The sequence below is a fragment of the Colossoma macropomum genome, unplaced genomic scaffold (assembly GCF_904425465.1).
Source record: "Colossoma macropomum unplaced genomic scaffold, Colossoma_macropomum, whole genome shotgun sequence".
In the NCBI taxonomy this organism is placed as follows: Eukaryota; Metazoa; Chordata; class Actinopteri; order Characiformes; family Serrasalmidae; genus Colossoma; species Colossoma macropomum.
In genome coordinates this window covers 13,691,970-13,719,902 of record NW_023494808.1, presented here as the reverse complement: position 1 = coordinate 13,719,902, position 27,933 = coordinate 13,691,970, and the positions used below count along the sequence as shown (strand labels likewise).

General features: G+C 38.7%; 1 protein-coding gene across 1 annotated transcript; it reads left to right on the top strand.

Moving 5' to 3' along the window:
* Positions 1–542: 542 nt before the first annotated feature.
* On the top strand, positions 543–27,933 carry si:ch73-12o23.1 (lysosomal alpha-glucosidase). Its single transcript, XM_036557216.1, has 20 exons — positions 543–672; positions 4,584–5,228; positions 6,021–6,166; positions 6,896–7,061; positions 7,603–7,699; positions 10,328–10,447; positions 10,552–10,670; positions 11,740–11,871; positions 12,891–13,001; positions 14,456–14,569; positions 14,685–14,769; positions 18,321–18,438; positions 20,485–20,618; positions 21,164–21,315; positions 21,647–21,795; positions 23,740–23,881; positions 24,015–24,113; positions 24,719–24,883; positions 26,064–26,210; positions 26,316–27,933. Exons 2-20 carry the CDS (start codon positions 4,593–4,595, stop codon positions 26,376–26,378), a joined length of 2,895 nt encoding a protein of 964 aa, XP_036413109.1. The 5' UTR covers positions 543–672; positions 4,584–4,592; the 3' UTR covers positions 26,379–27,933.

The following is a 27,933-nucleotide window of genomic DNA, read 5'->3' as shown; positions in this document are numbered from 1 at the left end:
GGTTCCCATCACCACCAGTGAGAACAAAACTAAAGTTTCTCTAGAACGGAGCATTTCGCACCAAACCACTCTGAATGATTTTGTTTACATCTTAAAAGTTGCATTATGCAGAATTTTGAAAGATCGGTGGAGTTCCCCTTTAATAACGTAGTAACAGTAGCAGCCTGTTTCACTGTAAGGGATAAAGATAGTTTTAAGTGATCGTGCACAAATGAATTACGACTGCTTTTGGCACATAAACTCTCACAAACGTTACAAATGGACCTCGGGGGTGGGGAATGAAAGAAAACTCTAAAATTCGGGCCCTTTAAACGATCTCCAGGCCACTAGATGGAAGAGTGCTTCTTCGCGTAAAGCCGTCCTGCGCTGATTCGCTTTAACTCGCTTTTGGGACCGGCTGAGTCCCAAACTGCTACCTAGTGGACATGCAGTGCACTAGATGTGCGTTGAAACCAGTATATCGTAACCGGTGTAGTGCACTACCTAGGGAGTAGGGAGACATTTGAGACACGGTCAGCGTTTACGTCGGAACACGCCCATCAATAACATAAAAGAAGTAGGCTGTGTTTGTCGGAGAGGTCAGACTTTTCCCTGGCTATAAAGACTATTGTTGCTCGGCCCGGCATGTAAGGTTTACTGACCATATTGTCTTCAGTCGGAAGATACTCTCAGGTAGGTTTATGCTGCAATTTAAATAATCTGAATCGGATTAAAAGCTTGTTTTCCGACTGGCCAGTATACAAGGTTGCTTAGCTATCTTAACTAACCTAGATTGATTGTTATTATACGTGATATGAGGCACCTTTAGTGTGGCGTAACTTCGAAAGACTGGTTTTAGGGTTTGACCTGAATATTATCGACACTTTATTTTTCAAAGTCTACAATTAGACGCTGAACAGTATGAGAACTGAGAGAATTAGACACCCTTGATATCGTTTTGTGTTAGTTAAGCTAACCTAGCTAGGTTACGTTATTTGACACTGCGAGTTTCTTCCACTTACGTTAACTTAGCGAACCTGACGCTTAAAAAATTAACGTAGCTGGATAACAGTTTACTTAAATTACTGAGTGGTTGCGTTTATAAAACCACAATGTATTACATTTTGGTTTTACTGTAAAGCTTTAAACTGTTTACCTCACGCAGCACCGACTTCAATTTGTGGCTTTTCAAACAACGTTAAAGCTAATAACGCCAATAACGCCAACCTGCCGTTAACAGTAAACGTTACTTCACGTAAAACCAACGGAATTAGCGTTAGCCTCGCCTAACTTGTCATTTTTCTCTGCTTTGACGGACCTTTTTTTACCCTATTTTTGACTTAAAATAAGGTCCGAAATATTGGTACATGCGTATGTTGCTGTTGTTTGCAGAAAAAAATGACGTTTTTAGTTGTAATGTCGTCAAAAAACATAAAAATAACGTCAACCCAGCTAGCTAGTTAGATTAGCTAACCTCGAAAGCTAAAAGTTACGAAGCCCCTAAAGTGACATGGTGATTATTTTTTAATAAGGTGTGGCTTCAAATTAATATATTGAGGCCACAAATATCTATATTGGAGCCACGAGTTAATTTTCTCATACCTTGTGGCCTCAATATAGTAATTTCGGGCCATACCTTATTGATAAATAATCACTGTCGCTGAAGGGGATACATACAATGTAACCTTCACTGACTCCTCTGTCTGCCTGCTAGCTTGACGATAAAGACTGCTGTATTTTAAGGCAGTAATAAACGGGGGGTTTCCAGTGGAAATAGGATTTCCAGTACACATTATACACGTTATAAGATTGTTTTGCATGATGATCAGGTGGTAGAATAAATATGAAAGCCTTATTTCACTAAATGAACTGACCAGCATATTGAACTACATAGATTTACTCAACAGATAAGCTTTATGTTGTCTCCGTGTTTGTGCAACACCTCTGTCACACTCGTGACTGACCTCTCAGTTTGCATTGTCAGCGGTTTATCTAAGACGTATTGGTCAGGACATCAAATGCATGATTTAGGCTGATCTATGAGGAGAAGAACTGACCACGAGTGATACTCAGTTGTCTTTCATGTCTGACCAAAATATCTCCAGGCTTATCAGAGGATGAAGGACAGTTATTACAGAGGCACTCATTGTCCATTTTATCAGCTCCACTGACCATATAGGAGCACTTTGTAGATCTACAATTACAGACTGTAGTCCATTTGTTTATCTGCCAATTTTGACAATGTTTTTAATGTTCTGGACCCCCACAGCTCCACCACAGAGCAGGTATTATTTAGGTGGTGGATCAGCTGGAGTTTGTAAACACTGTGTCCACTCACTGTCCACTCTATTAGACACTCCTACCTTGTCAGTTCACCTTGTAGATGTAAAGTCAGAGACGATAGCTCATCTGCTGCTGCACAGTTTGTGTTGGTCATCCTCTAGTCCTTCATCAGTGCCCACAGGACGCTGCCCACAGGACGATGTTGGCTGGATATTTTTGGTTGACTGCTGTGTCTGATCCACTCGCACCAGTGCAACACACACTAACACACCACCGCCATGTCAGTGTCACTGCATTCCTGAGAATGATCCACCCAAATAATAACTGCTCTGGGATGGTCCTGACCACTGAAGAACAGGGTAAAAGGGGGCTAACAAAGTATGCAGAGAAACATATGGACTACAGTCTGTAATTGTAGAACTGCAAAGTGCTTCTATATGATAAATGGAGCTGATAAAATGGACAATGAGGGTGGAGTCAAGGAGGTGGTGTCAATGTTGTAGCTGATCACTGTACATTCATAGCTGGGTTAAACCTAGACATTTGCTTTGTATGTAGCAAAGTTTACATCAAATTTATTGTTGATATGGTCCCTACCTGAAGAACGCTCAACTGCATGTTCCATGAAAAGAGCACAGTTCGTCCTGTTTAATTAGTTTAATGCAAGACAGCATGTGAAACATTGAATAAGAAGCATTGTATGCAGAGTTTTGATGGCAGTTTTTAAATGTGACACTACTGGTGTGTTGTGTTTGTGTATGAGCATATCGTAATATGCTTCATATATCGTAAAAACACCTTTAAGTATCGTGATTAGGGGTGCAGGAAAAAAAAGATTCTTAGATGCATCACGATGCGGACGTGAACGATTCTGAATCGATTCGCAAATGTTAAAAATCGATTTTCTAAATATTTGATTTATAGCGTAACGTTGACGGAATGCAAAAGGCGGAACTTGGAAGTGCGGAAGTTCAGCGCCCGGACAGTCTGTGGCGGCACAGAACAAAAACACACATGGATGATCAAGAAATCCGACCGGCTCCGTCTGCATTAAAAGCCAGGTTAGATCAGGGGTCGACAACACAAATGATAAGAAGAGCCATTTTGTCCTTTCAACAAAAATCAAACCACCTTGGGAGCCACAACGTGTTATGTCCAGTATGTCTCAGTATGTGATAATGTCCTAGAATAGGCTAAACAATATAAACGAAAATGCAGATTTACTTTGCTCTGCTTTAAACTTTAGCTTTAGCCGCTTTCCTCCCATCTCCACCAGAAAACATTTCCTCAAAACTAGAGCAGTTTCTTGTAAAATGTCTCTTAACGTTTGGCTGTCTACGAGGCTGAAGTTGCTTCTTATTCTCCAGCTTCTTGTTCGAATTTTCCCGTTCCACCTTAAATTCTGACTGAGGCGCCGAATATAAATGCGGCACAATTTAAGGTGGAACGAGAAAATTCGGAGGAGAAGCGACTTCATCTTTGTGACTTTTTACTGTTTGACAGACTCTCGTTGCAGATTTAACTTGCCAGGAAACCAACTGCGCTGCTTATAAATGCAAATAATGCATCGTTGCTATGTGACCTGCAGTCTGCATGGCAGTTCTCAGTCGTTGCGAAACAGGGCTTTCGCGCAATGTTGCCCACGTCCCGTCTCGAAGATATTTTACTGACACAGCGATTTCCTTTTCCTGTCAAAATGTTTCAACTATAGTTTTTATGCAACGTTTCAAGTATTGTCAAGCAATTTCTCTGCAAAAGTCTGGAAAAAAAGTTGTCAGTCTTTAAAAATACTACCACTAATTGCCAGTTCCATCATCAAATATCCTGAAGTCTTGAAACTATCCAAGTGGGAGTTGTCGTGTGCGTATCTGCTGATGCCGATATCGATGCATAAACATTTATAAAATGTGGAAATTCCACTTCATCACAGAGAAATGTAGCACTTGAGGGTTACTAAAGGGTTACAAATGCTATAAAATGAATAAAATGCAGACATTTTAGTGTCTCAGCTTTCAGCTCTTAACGTAGTACAATAAATACAGTATCAAATATCAGGTTGAAGTATCAGTCAAGTCAAAACAAACATTTGCAGATGCTGATTTAATTCCAATATCATAGTACATCCCTGGTTAAAACATCTTCCCCAAGATTCCCTCATAAACAAATCTGCTAAGTGGATATTAAAGATGTTCACAGGCGAACAGTAATTAAGAAATGTAATTCAGTGTGATTCAGTCAGTACTGTGTTGTTGGATGACCGTTCAGGACATTATCTGCTGGCACAGGTTTAACACTGTTATTCCATCTCCTTCTATCCTCAGCCACCAGCCATGGTATCCTACAAGAGGCTGAACCCTGAGGAGGTTCGGTTTTCCGGCGCTGCTTTGTTGGAGCCCCCGCCTGACGATTCAGGGGATGCTGAGACGAAGGCAGAAGACCCAGAGCGTCCGCTGCTGGATCAAACACCCCAGTGCACTGTCACTGTTGCTCTGTTGACCCTTGGAGGGCTTATTGTGGTGGTCTTTGGTGTCTGGCTGCTGGGCACTGTATTTTGGCTGCGTGGTCCGCCTTCCACGGGAACCCACAAACCTCCACCACCTGTGTCTCCTTCAGGCCAGAGCAAGGGGTGGCAGGGTGGGCCTCAGCCAGAATCCTGCTCCCTTATTCCAGAAGCCTGGAGGTTTGACTGCTACCCAGAGCGAAGTGTTGTCGTAACCGAGGAGTTGTGCCATAAGAGGAACTGTTGCTTCATACAAGTATCGAAGGCAGATTCACCAGAGCAGAACGGAGTGCCGTGGTGCTTTTATCCACCCGACTTTCCGTCTTATGAGCTGGCGGCTATTAACGAGACGGAAATGGGCTACAGTGGGAAGCTGATCCGTCTGCAGAAGGCCTACTACCCTAACGACATAGAGACGCTGCAGTTGGATGTGCTGTATGAGTCCAACAGCAGGCTGCGTGTGAAGGTGGGGAACTGGGTTTTGTTTAGTATTGTTTGCTTTTCATTAGTGTGCTGTCTTTACAACTAATCGAGTGGACGTTAAATATGCAAGTAATAGGTTGGTGCAGAATCAGATGTAACCTCCTAACCAGCCTAGACATGTTTGGTTTGCTTCTTCAGTTGAAGCTATGATGCTAATCTACCAGTTAGCCTCTTGTGCTGCTGGAGTTTTAAACACTGTGTCCACTCACTGTCCACTCACTGTCCACTCTGTTAAACACTCCTACCTTGTCGCACTACAAAGTGCACCTATACAGTAAGTGGAGCTGATAAAATGGATAAGGAGGTGTTTTTAATGTTGTGGCTGATGTGTATACTTGCCTCAAAGTCCAGTTGCTAAGTAACCAAATAGACTTTATGTGGTTTTTGACAGTTTATTACATACAATCATCTAAAACTACACTGAACTCAGGCATTAAGTTGTTTTTGCTGTTTTAGCTATTCTTTAACTATTCTGGAGCTATTCTTTATAAAGATAACAGTATGTTGTACAGCGTCAAAAACACGTAAGCAAGTCCATTTCAGATTACTGAACTGCTTAAGGTGGGTTGAGGGAACTGTATATGCAGTTTGCATGATGCTAACTGATAAACATAGGCATTCATGCTAGTTACATTAGCCTCATAGCTTCAGTGCAAAATGAAAGAAGCAGACTTCAGATACCAAGAATGTCCTAGCTGTTCTGGGCTAAGGAGAACATTGGTATAGATTATATATTTTGGGTGAGATGTTTTTTACTTTCTTTCTTGTTTTTCAGGTAACGGACCCGGCAAAGCAGAGGTATGAGGTTCCCATAGATGTGCCTGTGGTCAAAGAAAAGGCTCCAGATCCCTTGTATACTGTGGAGTTCTCCAAGCAACCGTTCGGGATCGTTGTCAAGAGAAAACAAAACGGCGCGGTGCTGTAAGTGCTGTGTACGAATTTGATTATGATTATTTCTCTTATTATGGTATTTTTTGTTTTTCATTTTGTAGATTTATGTGCAAAAAGTTATGGCACATTTTATATTGAGACATATACTTCGTATTATTTTATGTTTTTCTCCAATATGTAAAACTAAATAAAGGTTTGCAGGAAAATGCCATATTTAAGTCCTGTTTTAAATGCTTTGTAGTGGATGTGTTAACTTATGGTCACTTAGAACATCAACAAAACATGTCATTTGACTGGAGGTGTTTGAACTTTTCCATACAGCTGGGCCCTTTAATACTTTTTTAATAGTGACTTCCAAGTGTGACTGTTTGTCTTTTTTCATTTTCAACTTTTTTCCAATATTTAAGATTTTGACCTGAGCAACTATATGTATGAAAACCATGTAGATGTAATGCTCCCCCGACCATCCGATCTCACTAGCCCCTCTATGGTTTTTGAATGATGCACCCGTGATGCACCCCTGCTCACTGCTGCAAGTTGTGGATCAAGTCTGTTTATGGTGTAAATGTTATGCTGTTAACAAAGGTTCAGAATTGGGTCAGGGTTAATATAGCCATGAGTGATCCAATAAAACTGTCCTTGACTGGCTCCAATAACAACCTTTCAGATCTGATCTGATGTTCCTAAAGGATAACACAGTGTCTGGATGTGTGCATTGTACTCTGTCTAATATCTATCTGTTCTGTAATTTGTCTAAAGGTTGAACACAACAGTGGCTCCACTCTTCTACGCGGATCAGTTTCTGCAGATGTCCTCATCTTTGCCATCGAATTTTGTTTACGGGCTGGGGGAACATCGTTCCAACTTCCTGCATGATGTGCAGTGGAACACGCTGACCATGTGGGCTCGAGATGCAGCACCTGTGGTAAAAACCCTGTTGTAATTTTAAATTTGATATCATGTACATACAGTTGTGTGCAAAAGTTTGCTTGATTTACATGTTTAGTTGATTTTCCAAGTGAAAATAAGTGAACACATCCTCTCCAGAGATCACACTTCTGCACATTGTAATGCACAATTACTGTTTTTTGGCAGAATTTAGCATATTCGGAAAAAAAAACCCTAAAATGTAGCCTGTGCAAAAGTTATAGCACATTATGTTTCATCATTTTTTTCCCCCTATGCTAAACTTGTGCACTGAAATTTACAGAACAATGCGATATTTACGTTTGTTCTCTGTAGAGGAGGTGTTTTCTTATTTTTAACTACTTGACTGAGATTGTTCAAACTTAGCAAGCAACTGCATGTTTTCAATGAATGGCTGTTTTTGAGACATCCCAGTTATTTAAGTTTGTAAATCATACTTGTTTTGGTTTTGGAAAATTGATGATTCAGAATAACAATATTGGTGAAATTTATCTGCATTCATTTTTTCTGTCTGTCTCGCTCTCACTGTCATCCTGTAGGAGCTCACAAACCTTTATGGCGTTCATCCATTTTATCTCCTTATGGAGCCTGATGGGCTGGCACATGGATCTTTCTTACTCAACAGCAATGCTATGGGTGAGTTGCGAATGCACAAAAGCTAACAGGAAATTATGCTATTGCGTGCATATTTATATGTAATAAGTTTAGGGACAGTTGTCAATTTACAATAACTTAACATGCATATATGTGTTGAAAACTGAAGGAACAACTGACAGTACAGGTGCCTTGTGAATAATACCAGAGCCCACACTTTTGATCTCCTTCTTGTATGAGCGCTCAAACAGGTATTTAAACCACCTTTAGCCCAAAATAGCTTCAGTATTAGTTATCAATAGATTGGAAAAGTAAACTGTTACATCAGTATTTGGGTAAAATCGTCATACCATTCCAAGGAAAACACCAGGGTTGTCACAGTTCTAGGACACCGAGTGTAGCATCAGTGCTCCATATTAGAAGATACAAAGGCAAAAAGTAAAACACCCACCATTGTCTGAACATGAATGTTTATTGGATTTTTTTTTATCAAGAAAAAACACTTTAAATGCAACCAAAGTATAACGTCAATGTAGTGCTAGCTTATTTTAATAAGAAACATGGTAAGTATTGAATTGATTGTAGTATTGAACAAGTATTTAACTGTTGATGCTTTGAGCAACTTGATGAACATGAAGCTGTTTTTTCAGGTACTCTTCCTTACTTCACTCAAAAGTAACATTAGACCTAACTTTGCAAAGTATGAAAGAAGGCAAGTTGTCTCCAAACTTCAGCTTTCACAGTGTATTTACACTGATGTGGGATTGGTTATTTGGGATATTTATTTAAGAATATTTAGTTAAGAATAATTGGACAGTCTAGTATGCAGTTATGCTGTCAAAAATACAGTGGTTTGCACTCACAATAGGATCTAAAGAAAAGTGGTGCCCTCTGGACTTTTACTATCATCAGCAGTTTTACTGCTCGTCAGTCTACAGGAGGAAAACATGCAAAGGCTGTAAATGGCACTCTGTAAACAGTAGAACAGGGCAGAAGGTGATTTGAGGTGTCGTTAAAGTTTGAATTAATGTAAAACATTGCATTTGTTTATCCACACTAAAGTTTTGCTTTGCATTTTTTCAATTCAAAGTATTTGAGTCGAATAAAACTGGTTCAGTTACTTGTTACCATATTAAGTATGTTTTTACAAATCTCAATTCCCAAAACATGGAACAGTGTGTGAAATGATAAAGTTTGCCTGTGATCCTTTCCAAAAACAGGAGCATGTTTACCACTGTTTACCAGTGTTACATCACCTTACCTTTTAACAGCACTTAATAATCATTTAGAGACTGAAGACACAAACTGATCCAGTTTTGAAAGTGGAATTTTTGCCAAGTCATTAGCTGCGCAAACACAGAGAGTGTTTCATCCTTAATAATGCGCTACACATATTCAATTGGAGACATGTCTGGACTACAGACAGGCCAGTCTAGCACCTGCAACAGCTACACTGTTGTAACACCTGCACAGTGTGGCTTGGTACAGCCACAGTCTTGCATGCTTTAATATAGCTTCTAAAATTAAAAGTTGAATTTCAAGATTTTAAATTTAAATTTTTTCACTTGGCATGGGTCTTTAATATGTATGGCCTCATTTGCATGCTGATGTTGTTTGGCTCTTGCCCAGGACACCGCTGAAAATACCACCATGTTAAAAAGACATGCTAATCACTGCCCTTGTGACTTTATTTACTGTTCTCTGGATTTTTGGAATCTTTTGATGACAGTGTTCAGTGTATAATCTGTGTATAGTCTTCTAATGCAAAGGCTAAGTGTGTCAACAGTAAAACAAGCATGCCTGCACCATTTGCCCGTCTGCAACATTATCACTCATGGACTTTATACCATAATACCATAAAATTTACAGTAAAATACAGTGACATATATTTGCACTTCATGAAGAAGGAAAGGAACTAAAGGAATGCAGCATTGGCTACATTAGACTGCAAAACATCCCACAACATCTGCAATGCATGTGAACCATTTCATGTGCTTCTGACAGTCACTGTGAGTGAATATTCCAACCCCAAATAGGAGAAGTGAGAAACTTGTTTCTGGTTCCCTTTGAGTGTAATGACTTCTGTGTCATCTCTTTAGACTGGATTTTCAAGATACCTCTACTACACAGCAGATTTCCTAGGTGTTTGCACAGACTGGGGATTTGTTTCATAGAGAACATCAGTTTTGTGATCACTTGGCTGTTCTGTGGTGCAAGACTTTGCTTTGTGACTGGAGCTAGCTTTCTTGTCCCAGAAGCTAGGCTCCTTCCATTAATAGTGAAAATGGTGAATGTTCCTACGACTTCTGTTGTTCCTCTTTTGATAGTTTTTTTTGTTCTTCCTGTTACTTCAGTGAGAAAGCATTTCTGCAGTCTTACCTTTTTAGCTTACCTCTCATTATGCTCTGTCCTAAAGTTAACTTATCCTTGGCTATCAAAGTTTGATGTGGCTAGTCATCATTTAGCTCATTATCGTTGTCGTCTTGTCGCCCAGCCCTAGGAGTAGCAAGCTGTTCAGCAAAACTCGTGGAAGTTGAATTATATTGGCTTTATGGAAAAATAAGTAATTTTCCACTGTAAGTCTGGTTCCTTTGTTGTTAGGCTAACTCTAGCTAGTGTTAAGAGCAGTTACCATTTTTTACATTTCATTCATGTAAATGTTTTTTTCAGATGTCGTTCTTCAGCCGGCTCCTGCGCTCACATGGCGCACGATTGGAGGAATACTGGACTTGTATATCTTTCTTGGTCCTGATCCCGGTTCTGTGATTGGAGAGTATCTGGAGGTTGTAGGTGTGTTTTTATTTTATTAGTAAGTGTAGTGCATGAAATCCCAGTCAGTGTCTTAGTAACCAGTCTGTGTTTGTCCGTCTGTTCTTGTCTTCATCTCCAATTAGGAAAGCCTGCTATGCCTCCATACTGGGCTTTGGGTTATCATCTTTGTCGGTGGGGCTACGACTCCAGCAATAGCACCTGGGATGTCGTGAGAGCAATGAGGAACTATGGGATCCCTCAGGTACACTAGTTGTTCAGTTTTTTGCAATTGTAAATTCTGTGTGAGAAAGATTGACTGAAAAGGAAGATAAATTTATTATAAAATACTGATACTTTAAGTGCAAGTACTTGATTTCTAAAGTGGTGCTAAACTCTCATTTCAGAATCACTGCTGGAAATCATAGTAAGAGAGTGTGGGAGCTAGAAGTTCTCTTTTAGAGTGGGCGCTAGAGGCCTCTTATAGGGCTCTATGTTGTGCTAGGCGGCTTTCATCAACACCAGTACTGATGTAACATAATAATATTGACTTTTAGTTTTAGGAATGTTTTGAATCAACCTGTTTTCTGTTCATTTCTAAGTACAGGGAAAGTATTGATCATAGTAATGGATTATATGCTGTATTTCATTAAGGGATTTGTTTATTCTCTGGGTCACACTGCGGCGTAAGTAGGTTACTGTATCTCACGTGTCATTTTATAAGGCAGTGTTTATTGCACTGACTGTCATCAAGATACATTTGTTCATCCATAAACAGGCACAAAAGATAAGGGAGCGTTGGTGGCCTCGTATAATTAAATCTTATCTAGTTAAAATCATCTCATGCATTCAGTATTGTCCTGTTTAATATTCTTATTGGCAACAGATTTCCTTCTGAACTGCTAACCTCTGAGACTGTTGTCATTCACAAGGAAGTTCTGAATCGCTAATGCTTCCTCATGACTGCTTAAGAGTGACTTTCACTGATAAATCTCAAACTCTTTTACTCTGAATAACCATTAACCTGAAAGGCATTTAAAGAGGCCTAAGTTTAGCAGTAAATCCAGGGCATTAAAATCAGTACACCACTAAATACACAGCACTTTTTGTGTTTATATTTTATGTCTTACTTCACCATTGCTTTATGTCTGTATCATGTGTTTACTATGTTGTCCATTCTGTTACTTCATATTTTGTAAAACAATCTCAGCTCAGGGAAAATAAATGAAGGTGATCCAGTGCTTGTGACATTAGCCTCACATGAGCACATGTATTATGATTAAGGAAATCATAAGATTCTGTTAGTTTCAGCCTGTGGTTTGTTTGTATTTTAGGACGTACAGTGGAATGACATTGACTACATGGACCGTGCCCTGGACTTCACTTATGACTCTGTAAAATTTTCAACCCTGCCTGACCTCGTGAAAGACCTTCACATACACAACCAGCGCTATGTCATGATTCTGGTAAACACACTTTGCTTGACCATCCATTTTGTGCCTGTGGCTTTCTGGTAGTCAAATATTTGTCCACACATAGGCAGGATTTGCTTTATTTTTTACTTTGTTTTGCCGTATTTTAGAAGAGATTATCAATCCAGAACTTGTTGAGAATCAAAACATATGTTTACTTTAGATTTCTTAAGGTTTAGATTTAATTTAAAATGTTTCAGAAGTAAATTCTAGTAGATGCTTTTCTCACCTTTTAATTTTCAAATGTGGGTAGGGAGGTAGTTTTCTCGGTGGGGGAATTTGTTCACCCAACATGCATGTCCATGTGTTTTATATGAAATATAATATGAAATAACATTTTTTTTCCTCCTTCCCAAATTATCTGATGGCTCATACGTTGAGAATGACTGTGGATATATAATTTTAACCAGGTAATATTTGTAGACAAAAATTATTTTTCCATCCTCTCTCTTTAGCGTGTAGAAGAAAATAGAACTGTTTTTAATTCTCAAAGATAACAGCCAATGAATCTTGAATCAAATTGATTCACTGTCAGCTCAAAGATTCACACCTTTAGCAGCGCTGTGTCTCTCAGCCTCATCATCCACTATCAGTGTTCTTTCACTACCCAGCATGCGTTATGCTTCATACAACTGTTGTGATGATAGCCACTGATTTAGAGACTAATAAATACAGATGTGATATTAGGCTTCTGCGTCAACCAGCTAATGAAAAAAACAGCTCACCCCCAAAAATCCATCTGGAAGCAGTTTTTTCAGATGTTTCTCTGACCTTCGAGATTTGTGTCATCAGAAGGGTGTTTCAGGTCTTAAACCCAAGAAGTCCTGCTCTAGAGACTACTCTACTCTAGACTGTGCTGTAGGATTTGGAAAACCATGTTTAGATCAAAATGTGTGTAATATACATTGTTGTGTAACATTGTGCAAACTTTTGTCTGGCACTGTAAGTGTCTGCTTGCATTAATATATATTTTTAATAGATTTTTTTTTTGTTGCTCTGTCTCTTATGTTCAGGATCCTGGCATTAGCAGTACTCAGCCAGCAGGTTCCTACTTGCCTTTTGAGGAGGGAATAAAGCAGGGCATCTTCATCAACACCTCCAGTGGAGACACCCTCATCGGCAAGGTGTGCAGCAGACGTGGTTTATGTGCATGACTCACAAATCCATAATTTTCATCAGCACTGAATCATACTCGATTTAACTAGATTTCTTCCTTAGCCAGAATTGCACATTTTAGACTATCTGAGCTGGCTATCTCAAGATGCAGAGCTACTAGTTATTCTTAAACTATTGGAAATTGACATTGACATTGTAGAATAATAAAAATAATAATTAAAAAAACAGTATTTTATTTTTCTGAAATATTTCAAGTATTTTTGGGGAAAAAACAAGAACAGAAAACAGTTATTTAATGATAAACAATTTGCTGTAATTACTTTACATATAGTAATATTTGAAAGTTATCTGCCTTGAGATTTGATCACCAAATATATGGTATTCTGAATATTCTCTTTATTGTAACTTCATTCTGAGTACTGTACAGCTCTCTGTTATAGAATCTTCTACAGCTCTGTTCATCTTTCTGGATCTTTGTAGTTTCCTGCTAATTGTGTGAAACCTGTAAAGTTATATAGGACTTGCATATTACAGTCATTTTGTCTGCAAAATGTTTTGTTGAAAAAAAAAAATGTTCTAAATATTTTCGCTCTGTATGTATGATATAGTCCTGTTCAACAGCAGTTAAGTAGCAGTTATTTATTTTTCAGGGTCAGGAAAACGAGCAGAAAACCTATTTAATAGAAAATCACACAGAGGCCTAATCATTTTGTGTGTCCACCCTTTGCCTTTATTACAGGCTTTATTACATTGCTTTCAGTTGTTTTTTTTTTTTTTTAATCTGCAGGCATGCTTTTCTATACCTCCAAAGTTCTGTCTTATAAGTTGGTTTCATTTTCTGCTTCTCACAATCCAAATAATTCCAAACACATTAGTGATGTTGAGTTCTGGACTCCGGGGCGGCTGGTTTATTGTTCTGAGAACATCAGCAGCTTCTTTGTTTGATAAGTACGCCTTGATCTTCTCAGCAATGAGTTTGGGCTCGTTATATCGCTGTAGAATGAATCTCTTCCCAGTCCGACATTTTCCAGAGGGTATTGCATGATTTATTGAGATTTGTTTGATGATGCCTTCAACTAAAAGCAAATCACCAACTCCAGATGCCCCCCCAGGTTTGACTGATGGTTGTAGGCCTGGTTCAGAGAGTCTTTCATTGGTTTAGTATTTCCAAAGATTTCAAATTTAGATTCATCAGTGTATGAAACCTCCATCTTAGAGGTCTAACCCATGTGTGCAAGCTAATAAACAATGGCAAATACACAATTTTGCTCCAAAAAAATTTGCTCTTTGTACTACATGAGGCCCTTGATCACGAGGCTGTAAACTATCCCAAATCCATCCTTTTGATGAAAGGCTCATGTAACATCGTTCCAGAACGTTTGAGGACGCATTTGCATTCATGTTCTTTAATAGGTGCTGTCTGATAGGACTTTAATTTACTGACTGATTGATTCTTCTCCAGGTTTGGCCTGGACTTACAGCTTTCCCAGACTTTTCCAACCCAGACACACACGAGTGGTGGTACCAAAACTTGAAGAACTTTCATGATAAAGTCCCTTTTGATGGGCTGTGGATTGTAAGTGCAGACCATTTCTTTTTAATGATCAAATCAATGTCTGAACATTTACTCTGTCTGTACTCTGTATAACTGCTGCCTTCTTTCTCTGTCCAAATGTCGTCTCTCTTTTTAGGACATGAATGAACCATCTAATTTCTTCGATGGGTCTATCAATGGCTGCCCCAGCAATGACTTGGAGAACCCTCCTTATACACCAGGTCAAATCCTTTTAGTCCATAGTTTTTCAGTTGTATGCATTGTTCAGTTGTTTTTCTGTGATGTGAGAGTGCTTCAAAAACACAGTCCAAATGTCCTGGGGGCCCCTAGACAAGTTGTCTTCTCCAAGGGGGTCTGGTTTAAAAACTACAGGGGAAAAAATGTCTCGTTTTTGTTCGTCCGCAAAAATTTTAACCACATGAAGCCACAGTCACACCGAACATTTGCAGTTCACACCTTGAGAAATTGTGACTGAGGCTGGTCCAAAAGATTAGCAATGATAAATATAATCCTTGTTGGTGCAGTTAGCAGGCTAGCTAACGAGCCAACCACAAACAGTAACAACACAAAAGTGAACATAATCATATTAGATAAATTTATGCTCACGGGACTTTAATGGTGCCTATGGAGTCGTGTCAAAAAAGATAACTGGTGTAGTTGGTGGCAGTGGGGTGACGTCTGTGCAGCTGCAGTTAGCCAGGAAGCTAACAGTCTAAAACAAACAGTAAAACCACAATAATAAAGATATTAATAGTTTTCCGACTGTGTATTACGCAGTCTTTAATCTTTAATCTTTTTAATTATAGCCAGAGGGGAAGAAAAAGCACAGAGAGGTTTGTTCTTAGACACCAATTGAATGTGTTTGGCCTTTTTTAGAGGTGAACAGAGCTAAAGCAGTAGCTTTTGTGTGTCGAACTTCAGCTACACCAAAATTTTGTATGTGAAATTTATTCGCGCTGGAAGTCTTCGGCACGAAATCGCACATTGTGGCAAATTCCATTGGAAAAAAGTGTCATTTTGCTCTGTGTGATTGAATCTTGATAGATGTATTGATTTAAGGTTTTAGGACATGAACGAAGCATCTAATTTCTTGATGGGTCATTGTATCGATGGCTGCCCCAACAGTGTTTTAGAGAACCACCAGGTGCTCATTAGTAAATCTTCTACTACTTCTGCTTCTATGATTACTACTATGACTGTGACTGCTATTTAAAATGCATGTTTTACTAATACTGTACTAATGCTGAGCAGCTTCTCGTTGCTGTTTTGCTTCATTGTGTGGCTCTATTTTACATTTCATTCATTAGCACACTGGAATCTGCTGCTTTCTGTTACGTTTTGTTCTTACAGGCTAGCAAAAACAGAAGCACATAGTCATATGACTTTATTCTACTTTTAATTCTGCTTTTATTCCGCAGATGCGTTTCCATCATAATTACTTTCTTTTGGCTTTTGCTGGGAAAAAAATATCATGTAAACCACTAAACGTCTCAAAGAACGGCCTTGGGTAAATTTTAAATGTTTTGAACTTAACTTTTCAGTCCATACAACTATATGTCTGTCTGAAAGATTCAGTTATAGTGCCACTTAAGGGTGCGGGAAAAAATTGACTCTTAGATGCATCACGATGCGGACGTGAACGATTCTGAATCGATTCACAAATGTCAAAAATTGATTTTCTAAATATTTAATTTATAACGTAATGTTGACGGAACGCAAAAGGCGGAACTTGGAAGTGGGTAAGTGCTGCGCCCGGACAGTCTGTGGCGGCACATAACAAAAACACAACTGGATGAGTGAGAAATCCGACCGGCTCTGTCTGCATTAAAGCCAGGTTAGATCAGGAGTCACAACACAAATGTTAACATTTTGTCCTTTCAACAAAAATCAAACCACCTTGGGAGCCACAACATGTTATGTTCTGTATGTCTCAGTATGTGTTAATGTCCTAATGTAGACTAAACAATATAAACGAGAGCGCAGATTTACTTAGATTTAAGCTTCGCCTACAGCCGCTTTCCTCCCATCTCCACCAGAAAACTTTTCCTCAAAACTAGAGCAGTTTCTTGTAAAATGTCTCTTGACATTCGGCTGTCTTACGAGGCTGAAGTCACTTCTCATTCTCCAGCTTCTTGTTCGAATTTACCCGTTCCACCTTAAATTCTAACTGAGGCGCCAAATGTAAATGCGGCACCATTTAAGGTGGAACGAGAAAATTTGGAAGAGAAGCGACTTCATCTTTGCGACTTTTTACTGTTTGACAGTCTCTCATTGCAGATTTAACATATCAGGAAACCAACTGCGCTGCTTATAAATGCGAATAACGCATCATTGCTATCGAATCGTGAGGTTCCTAGAGATTCCCACCCGTAGTGCCACTACTTGCAAAGTTTGGCACCAGTAGTAGTGGTAGTCGCTGTAGTGGTAGTAGCAGCAGTAGTAGTATGTTTTAAAAATTCTGTATTTATTGAAAAAAAGAAGTGTGTGGTAATATTTGGGCACCCACCTAACACTAGAAATGGTAGCATGGTAGAAACTTGTGTGACACATATCATGCAGCTGATGCAGTCCAACAAAAAGGCCTCTTGTCATTAGTATGAACATTTTTGTGATTTAGTGTCAGAAAAGTTTTTGTTTGGTTCATCTTGCGTAATTCGCTCCATTTCTGCTTTTAATAATGTTCTGATCGGCCTGTTGATTTTTTTTGTATATGTATGTATTCAGCCACAGTGTCTGGTGAGGTTGAGGCAAATCTGCCAAACAGATGAAAATATTTAGCTGCAGAAAAATGAAAACAAAATGATTCACAGGCCAGATTTAACCCTGAAGATCAGGATTTAAAACACAAAAAATAATCTATGTTGAATTCTAAACTGCTAAATATATTCATGTATTATTGTTATGCCCAGGAAACTAAAATAGCATCTCTAAACCTCAACACTCATTAAGAATGCAAAGATCTAATAAAGTGCAAATTGTGAACACCCCTTTGACGCCCCACTTCTGAACCCATGGCTTCCCCCCGCTATGCTGCACACGAGGCAGAGCAGAAACAGCTGCCCCCACTGTAATGTCAATCAGAAAGATTCTGTCTTTCACTCAGTCACTCAGTTTCTCTCACTCAGATTTCAGTCTTTGTTCTCTAAACAGGCCTCAATGCAGTGTCAGCTGGTGGTTTAGGTTTCAGGTCCCAGAATGAACCTGCGTGGTGGTGTGTAAAGCTGTTTAGGCCTTCTTCGCTAAGCTAACTTCTAGTGCTAATAACTATATTGAGGCAAAAGTAGCTTAAGCTAACAGCTTCACACACAAATACACAGTTTTACCTGCTCAGATTTGAGTGTTTTTTCCCTCAGAACGTGCTTCAGTGATCTGGAATGAACCTGTGCCGTAGTGTGGTGAAGCTGCAACGTGCTAAGCTACTACAGTAGAACACTACTTGCTGTTACACAGCTCTACACACCCACATATGACAGTTTATCTGATAAAAAATATCATTTATTTATTTTCGTTAACACATTAACAAACATTTCAAAGAAGTAAGCTACATTAGGGCAAGTGTGTCCTGTAGCTGTAAGCAAGGTTTGTCACCACCTGTAATCCTCAGCATATTAGCATATTTTAGTTTATTGGACCCTGATAGGTTCAAGTTAACCATTAAAAACCAAATCCGAGTGAACGTTGTCTTTAAGGATAAACTATAGACCTTTGATGACTCTGTGTATTCATTCAGCCGGTGTTGTCTTATGATTTAGTTGTCTGTTGTTTTCTGTAGGTGTTCTAGGCGGCAGTCTGCGGGCTAAGACAGTATGTGCATCTGCACGCCAGAAAATCACCTCTCACTACAACCTGCACAGCTTGTTTGGACTCATGGAGGCCAAGGCTTCAGCAAGGTAGCGCATACGTGCAAGTCACACATTCCTACACATTCACCTACATCATTGACAGGGGCTGCACAATTCTAGAAGGCCAGAAACCAGAAATTCCCCAAACTAAGTTGATTCTTACTTATGTACTTTTGTTTGTTTTACCATAATATACATACTGGCTTACGATATATGCAAGATTTAGCCAAATTGCCCATTTTCATTGCTGCCCCTCAGCAAGTCTGTTCTTAAAATATGAGCAATGCTTCATGCAAAGGCAAAAGGTTGTGAATAAACCAATGGTTGTCAGATCTCTAAAAGGGAATTCTGTCCTTTTTAAAAAAATTCTCTATAATTCGTCTGTGAGATGTAACCAAATTCACTGTTTTTATGTGGAACAGTTTATTGTAAAGGAACTTGCAGGCTCACATTTTCTTTACAGAGGTGGTGATGTGAAACAGGGGTCATGATATCTACAAATATACTACACATGGCCAACACACATCTGAGTTGTTATGTTGATGGTAAAATAGTGGTTCTTTGGTTCTCAACTATTTTGTCTTACAATGCCCTGCAAGTACCTCTCCACCACACATGCCTTTAAAAATGTGTTTAAGCCAAAGTTTTATCTAAAAACAGGCACAAAAAATGTATTAGAAGACATTTTCATAACAATCTTGTGTAATAACGTCCTGTGAGGTAGCTTTTAGAGGCGTTTAAGACTCCAGACATCTGGCTCTAAACAATTAAGTAACAATTCCACAACGTAGTAATAAAAACAAAAAGGAGTTTTTGTTAAAATCAGCAGGAAGTGCGTTCAGATTATTATTATGATACATATTCTGAACATACGGAAATTGTCACTACTTAAAGAACACTGACTAACTACATGTTCTGCCTGTTTAATTGGATTTTGTGCAGCAGTTAGTAAAAGATTTAATAAAAATCATCGTAGTTGTGCATTTATTATAAGTATTATAGTGTTTTTTCTTATGTAGCACTACAGGTTCCATTTTGAAAAACAAAAATTGTGATGCATATTGTGTGTTGTGAAATGTTTTGATATATAATGTCTTGAAATCCCAAAAATGGTGTAATATAGTATTTTTGCCATATTGCCCACCCCTATATGTATGAGTAGTGGGCCGGTTAATTCGCTAAGTCGATTACTGTTTTACCAGTACGCACATAAAAGCAGATAACATGACATACAAACAGTCTAAAACACACTGATTCCCTCACCTCTCCTGTATTGAGTTGCTGCCTGAGGTCAGTTTGTCCAGTTTGTTCTCAAAGGAGCAACATCAGATTGCAATGAGTTAATGAGGTAGCGGAGAAAGGGGGATGGACGGAAAATCCACTATGTTGGAGAATAGCTGTTAGACTTTAGCTTAGCATGGACGCTAGCTAGGTTCAGCAGCGCTCCTTGGTTCAGACGATGAGGTGGTCTCAGCCTACAAGCCAAGAGGCTCCTCAGCTTCTCAGCTAAAACTGATGGTGTGAATGGCTTGTAATATTTACCAAATTCCTGCAACGCTTGTAGATGGAAGCTCGAGTGTAGGAGACGCATATATGAAACCTTCGTACAAAAAACAACATTCAGCTGCATTTTTGCCAGGCACAGAGCTGTGGGCTTTACATGCGCTCGCCTTTATCTTATTAGAGTTAATAAGCAATATTGACATCTGTTTATATAATGTTAATTTCTGTTTTTACTATTTTGGCCAGTAAAATATTTTAGATGTACTTCAGTTGTTAAATAGGGTTCTTGTTAAAAGTAAAAGTGAATAATATGCCAATTGTTAATCTACAAAATAAGGTTTACTTAAGCATGCAAAATGGTTTTATTTGGAAAAAAATATACACAAATACATTATACTGTGTTTATATACTGAAACGGTTAGTAATCTTAATTATACCGTGATATAAATTTTTGCCCATACACGCATTTATATAAGAAACTTCGAAACCTTCAAATCTTTTTGTTTTGTTTAGAAATGTTAAGAATGTAGAATTTAGGCTAAAGTGAAGTGTAAGCTAACAGGTATGTTGTGTAACTGTGTTTGGTTTCAGTGCTTTAAAGAAGATCCTGGGGAAGCGTCCGTTTGTGATCTCCCGCTCCACATTTCCGAGTCAGGGAGTGTACTCGGGCCACTGGTTAGGGGACAACAGGAGCCAATGGAAAGATTTATACATGTCCATTCCAGGTACCTAAACAATGACTAATTAAACATAAACTCTAGGAGTGGAAACACTCCAAGCCCCATGATATGAATTTATTGGGATTTTTAAAGATGTGTTATATGTATATGTTTATGTATATGTATATGTATATGTGTGTGTGTGTGTGTGTGTGTGTGTGTGTGTTTCTGATTCTGTGTGCGGGGAGAGCTCCTAGTTATGTTAGTATTATAAGTAAGTAAAGTTTGTTTATAGAAGAAGTTACCGGCCAAATCCTTGGAAAGAAAAAAGGAATCTTTTGCATTAAGACAGAAATGCATGTTGGTAATTTATTGATCTAGTAGTTGACTTACTACACATTAAACATATTTAAATAATAATTCAGTAATAAGACGTTGATACTTGGGCGTCAGTCTTACTACCATTTATACACCCAGAATATTATGTCACTGTACTGTGGTGATTGTTTTTCTCCATCCTCAAATAAACTCTCACTCCAGCACAAATATTGCACAAATAAAGTTTACTGCTACTGTCTGTTTATTCTGAATTTGTTTTTGGCTCCATCCAGGCATGCTGACTTTTAACCTTCTGGGCATTCCACTGGTGGGAGCAGACATCTGTGGCTTTTCAGACACCACCACTGAAGAACTGTGTGTGCGCTGGACTCAGCTTGGGGCTTTCTATCCCTTCACCAGGAACCATAACACTAAAGAAAGCAAGGTATGTGTGTATTTGAGGAAATTTCTCAGCCTGGGTAGTTATACAAACATTATCTAATCTACTGTGCAGTGTTTCACAGTAAGATCACCCCTTTTTAGCCTGTATGAGAAGCTATATTGCAAAACACAAACACTGAAAAGTGCATTAAGTTTATTTGATTGAAATGCAGACATGATCCTTTCTACATGAATGAATAGTGTAAAAGTCAGTAAACTGAAAAACAGAATTGTGTCAGTAAAATGAATCAGTATATGCAGAGATGCTACATTGAATAGTGAGCTTTGTATGTTCTAATCTAATACTTTTGTAACTGTTTTTGTGTTTTCTGCAGGCACAGGATCCGACTGTATTCAGTACAGCTGCTCGAACAGCAATGAAGGAAGCTCTCCTGCTCCGTTATTCCCTCTTTCCTTTCCTCTATACGCTCTTTCATCATGCACACCTCAGCGGACAAACTGTTGCCAGACCCTTGTTTTTCGAGTAAGACACACATTCACCCTGTTACCCCAAACACACACACACATACATATGCAATACCTGACTTTCTTGTAAGCATAGATGCACATCAGAGATGTGAAGTCGTATCATGTGAGAGATCTTCTGAATTACGAGGTCGTTAAATATTGCTACATGTAAGCTAAAGCTAATGCGCACTGAACTCACGTCATTAGACTGGCAGCCTCGTTAAAAAAGGCTTTGTCAGTGTACATTTCCACATACAGACTGAGGGCAGATGAAAAGAAGTCAGAACAAAAGAAGCAGGCTTCCCTGCAGTTCTCTGTTCTTCATCTGATGTTCACTGAAACACGATAGATCTTTTCGTTCTGTTCATAGCTTGATTGGAAAAGCTCTACAAACGTACCTGCACTCAGGCTAATCCAGTACAGACTCATGCTTAAGGCTTAATATCACTGCTGATTATTGTTTTATTGGTGGTAACATTTTTTCTGAGGACATTTTCTCAGGACATTCGACAGCTTTTTATTCGACTTTTTCTGTTCCACCAAAATGGTGCAGCAGGCACATTCTGAACTTCTGCACCATTTAAGATGGAATGGGTAAATTCAAACAAGCAGCCAGCGAAAAAGAAGCTGACTTCAGCTTCATGGAGGGTTGAAAGGCCTGATATGAGGAGGTTTATCTATTTCTGCCTAAGTGCTGAGTAACATTAACTTATTTTTGCTGTTTCACAGAACCGACAGGTCAGTATTTTGTCTTGTTTGCTAATGTTTGTGATAGCTAGTCACAGCTGCTGCACCATTTAAGGTGGAACGGGAACATTCAAACAAGAAGCTGGTGAAAATGAAGCTAAATTTAGCCTCATAGTTTTAACATGGGCAGTATTTTTGATCAGGAGTTTTAGCCTATCAAAATATCCTACCTAGAGGTTTTATTTATGGGTATATATGTAATTAAGCGCTACTGTAGAACAGTTTCATAAGGCAGCACAGCTCTTCAGAGCACCGCCACAGCCCGCCTTAGTTTCATGTAGCTTAGTGATATCAAATTGATGCACAGTAGCTTTAGCTCGCATGTAGCAATATTAGCATTAAGGCTCTTTAACTACCTCATAAGTCCAGTTAGAGTTTCAGGTGTCTAAGGTTCAAGTCCAAGTCGAGTCTCTGGATTGCGCGTCCAAGTGGAGTCTCAAGTCTGTGAGGTGTGAGTCTGAGTTGAGACTCCTAAGTCAGACTTGTATATGTTGTATGTTGTGTGTATGTGACATTTCATGAAAATGCACCCAGACTTTTGATTGTTAATCGTTATCATAGTGTTGGTCTTTGCAATACCTGTTGGTGATGACTGCAATTGCAACTGACCCCTCAAACCACTCATTTTTTACTGTCATCATGACCGGTCACAGTTCCAGATGAGTGTTTCTGTGGGTGCTTTGATAAGGATATTCATGCTATCCAGTAAAGTTAAATTGTTTGTCATAGTAATGCTGGCCCACCTTTAAAAATGCAATGCTATTAAATGACTTCTGCATTTTTAAAATAATGCAAGATACATTGTATTCACAATGTGTAACAGTGGAAATGGCATAATACCACTTTTTCTTTTCCTGTGCTAGTAATGAAAATCTGAGATTTGGCTGAAAAGAATTGATTTTTTTTTTCTCTAAAAGCTACTAAAGTGTGCCAAAATGAAAAGTAAAAGATTAATTACATTGATTTAATATCGTTTGAAGCACTGCACAGTGGAAAGCAGTATAGCTGTCCATTGAATACATTTCAAGGTGGAGTATTCATTCAGATTTATTATTTCCCTAGAATAACCAATCCAACATTTTCTGCTGAAATTAGCCTGATACTGATACCTGGCATCTGATTTGGTGCCATCTCTAAGCGATAGCAGTATTGGTACGTAAAGATCATTTTTATTCAGGTTCTCTAATCTTGTTTTGCTCATGTTATATTGCAGGTTCCCTACAGATCAGAAGACCTATGGCATAGACAAACAGTTCCTGTGGGGGAAGAGTTTGTTGGTGACACCAGTTTTGGACCCTGGTGTGGATTACGTCGTGGGCTATTTGCCTCAGGGCCTCTGGTATGATTTCTACACGGTATGTCCTTTAACCATAAACCATACAGCTGTGCTTTAACAGTTAAATGTGACTTGAATCTGCAGGTCTGATCTAAAACTGCAAAGAGTTTTTAGATTTGCTAATTATGTGTGGATGTCACTGTGTGTCACAGGGTGACTCATTAGTCAGCAAGGGCGAAGAGGTCAAGCTTCATGCTCCTCTAGACAAAATCAACGTGCATCTCAGAGAAGGATCCATCATACCTACACAGGTAGGAGATGTAGCTCTTTGCACATTTTTGTAAGTGATATTTTGCTAAGAGCAGCAAGATTTCATCAAATTTACTCATTGCAATAGCGGTCTTAATAACGTTATTTCCAGCAAAGTGCTCACTTTAATGGTGGGCTAATCAGAAGGAGAAGGTACCTTTTGCAGGGCAGAGCAACTTTTGTAGTGCTTAAACTGAAAGAGTTCACTTCATTAGCCTAATCCTATTCTATCTGGTTTTTGTTGGTTCGTTTAATTCTAATCATAACACTGGAGTGAATGTCCAGACTGTTATGTTTTGAACCAGGCTATCTGGGGTAATATGAGTAAACACAGATGCTTAAGGTCATACGAATTGGCCAGTTGAATCCCTTACAAACTACATTAGAGGATCTTCTCTGGTAAAACTAAGTCGGCTCGAATAGGATAGAATAAAAAAAAAAGTTTCTGATGCACGCGATGTGACTTCTGGTGGTAGATATAAGTTAAAGGGGTCAAAGCTGAAGTCTCTGGACATTAGGTTTGATAGGGTTAAATGGTTCGCATGTTGAAGTTTGCAGAGGCTACCAGGAGTACATTGTGTTATTGTTGTGCATGTGTGTGTTTCAGAGACCCAACACGACTCTGTGGGTGAGCAGTGGTCAGCCTTTGCGCTTGATAGTGTGTCTGACTGAGGAGGGCCTGGCAGAGGGCGATCTTTTCTGGGATGACGGGGAGACGCTGGACACCTATGAGACTGACCAGTATGCCTACATCACCTTCAGACTGAAACAGGTATGAAAAGTCACATGCAGAGTTAAAACAGAATGCAACTGATGTGTGCGGACATATGTATATCTGGGTTTTTACACTGGCTTTAAACATAGTGCAGCCATTAAAATTTCAGAACCACTTTATAAAAGATCATACGCTGTTGTATCTCACATCAGTACATTATTCTGAATATCCTAGTTAAACATACATGTACAAGACGGCGCATTTGATATTTTATAAAAACAACATTCTCTGCCCAATCAGAGACTGTTGATTCTATCAAACTGGCTACGGAAGATCATGGATTAAAATAACTATATTGATACTCAGTACAAAACTTCTTAAACTGTTGATCTTCTTTGTTGTATCTTGTACATTTATTACAATTGTATTGCAGTTTATTTTTTATATTTATTTAGAAACCATGATGACAAAAATGATAAATTACAACACAGTGAGCACAGTGTGTGTGTGTGTGTTTGAGCACAGTAGTTTAACAGCCTGAGAAAACGCTTGTTTGGTCTTTATCATCTAATAAGAAAAAAAAAACAAAATAATAGTAATACTAATAGTATGTGCACATGGCAGTCCAGTACGAATATGGATGTACTTACTTTACATGCCCATTAACACAATCAAATGCTGTCATTATTCCATGGTCCGTGCTTTTGTTTTATACTACCGACACGGGCCAAAAAATAAACAATACAAAACACAGCTAGTGCGAAAGCATCTCATACACTGGCATAAAAAAGGGTTTAAATGTGTTATTTTAGGAAGACAATCACACTACACAATCACATCATTCTGCTGTCTTAAAAAAAGTCTTTAAAAAAACGTTTTGTTTAATTCACATTTTATTAATTTCAGTTGTCATAATGTTAACATTATGAGGTTTGGCCAGTAGGGGGAGCAGTGCACTCACTGCTCTACCTCAGACTCCACCTATGAGCACAGCCATTGCTGCTGAATGTCGTTTTATTGGCTCCCTCCTGAAACATCTGCATGAATTAGAGCATGCTTCATGTAAATGATACGTAGATGAGGTGCTCATAGGGGCATATCGTATTTTATCCAAATCTCCGCTCGATTTCATGTCTTTTCAGCCAATCGGATTGCAAGGTCAGAACTAACTGTGGTATAATTGCACCTTTTATGTATAGTCGATATTTATGATCTACACTCACCTTTTTCCCTCCAGAACACAATGACCTCAGAGGTGGTGCACAGTCACTTGGAGGCAAGTTACATCACAGTCGAGACCGTTTCTTTTTACGGAGTGAAGAGCGCGCCGACCTCAGTTACCGTGAACTCCCAAGAAGCTGCGTTCAGCTACGCAGCCAATCAGGTTAGAGGTCCTAACAGATTTTGGTTTAAATGGGTGGGATTACAAGGCTGAACAGCTTCTCATCAATATTAAATGTAACATTCGTGTCTCTTTCTGTTCCTCCAGGTGTTGACAGTAAGCGACCTTGGTTTGAACCTTAATCAGAACTTCGTGATCAGCTGGACGTAGTCCCACATTAATTAGCATCGACAAGAAAATGCAAGTTGCTGTGTGACAATTCACTTTTAAGGATGAAGGGTAACCTGTGAATACAAAATCTACCTACTGATTGTAATATATTCTCCGTCATCGCTGAGATGCCAGTCCAGTGCATTCTACTGACCGACTGCTGGTTAAGCGCCAGAAAAGAGAATGGAATTCAGTGGGACAGCTGACATTTTAACACAACTTCATAACTTTAAATTAGCAAGTCTGATCTTTTTGAGCTTCTTTTGTGCAAAATAACTGAAACTGCTTGTTAGTTTCATGGATTTTAGTTGGAAATACAGATAAACGCTAGTTTTCTTGACCTAACATTAGGTTTAGGTGAAGGATTCAGGGGAAGGGTATTGTGCAATAAGTTTGAGGGAAAGTGAGTGAGCCTTCTGGATGTGCTGGGACTACAACCTCAGAGTTTATAACACTTTCTAAGAATGCCATGTCTATAAGAACCTGTGAACATTCATTACACATTATAATGCATTCAAAAGGTGTTTTAAACACTGATAAACATGCATTATATTTCATTATGAATTGTTGACAAGCTTTAAAAGTATTGTAGTGTTCTATATTGTCAAGTCCCAGCTTGCATAGTGCATTATAACAACCTGCCTAGTCATAAATATGTGCTAACAGTTTATGAATTATTTTTATCTGCAGTAGAATAATAGCTTATTGTCACTTTCAGTGTTGTAACATATCTTAAAATGAAGTGACAATGCAAACACTTGCCATCATGTATATAGATTATTATTTCTAGACATATATAACCTAATTCTGAGAACTTGTAGTTGAATTTTAGACTAAAGGAAAGTTTTCCAACACAGTCTAGTACCAAAACTGAAGTTTCCAACCCCCTACTGAGAAAGAGAGGTAACTTAAGTGCTAATATTTTAGAAATCATGGCAAGACTAAGCATGTCTTTATGACTAGACAGGTGTGAACATTCATAGCATGTTATAATGCGTTATTTCAGCTCATTCTGAGTTTCTTTGGCATTGATATAACATGTTATGAATGCAGCTTATAACAATTCATTATAGTAAACCTGGCTACAAATGTAATGCATAGCCATGTTTATAATGTCTCAAGAATGCATTATAAGCTGAACACATACTTGAACCCTGCTACTTATCGCAGACATAACCATGCTGTGAACATGTCATGGCAGATGTCATATGCTGTTATGAGATGTTATGACAGTGTCATGTTACCATCACCGGTAACTGTCATGACTGATGGCATAATGTTTGATGGTGACACTTCCTATGAATCCTGTATTCAGAATGCTTTATAAATGCATTAAAGAGGCATTTTATGGCATACATAACACCTAATAATACCGGGCATATTATCATCATGAATAACTTTTTATATGATTTCATAAATCATGTTCCATAATATTTGTTCAGAAGATCATTGTAGGCACTAATGTTCTAACACTTGGTCGCTTTATGCCGGGCCATTTCGGGCTTTTTAAACATAGTAAGTATTATTTATTGAAATAATATTTGCTTAATATTTA

Excerpts from the sequence above, each read along its gene's own strand:
- si:ch73-12o23.1 (XM_036557216.1), top strand. The coding sequence starts at position 4,593 with ATGGTATCCTACAAGAGGCTGAACCCTGAGGAGGTTCGGTTTTCCGGC. Across the intron at positions 5,229-6,020 it reads ACAGCAGGCTGCGTGTGAAG|GTAACGGACCCGGCAAAGCA; the intron begins GTGGGGAACTGG and ends CTTGTTTTTCAG. Across the intron at positions 10,448-10,551 it reads AGAGTATCTGGAGGTTGTAG|GAAAGCCTGCTATGCCTCCA; the intron begins GTGTGTTTTTAT and ends ATCTCCAATTAG.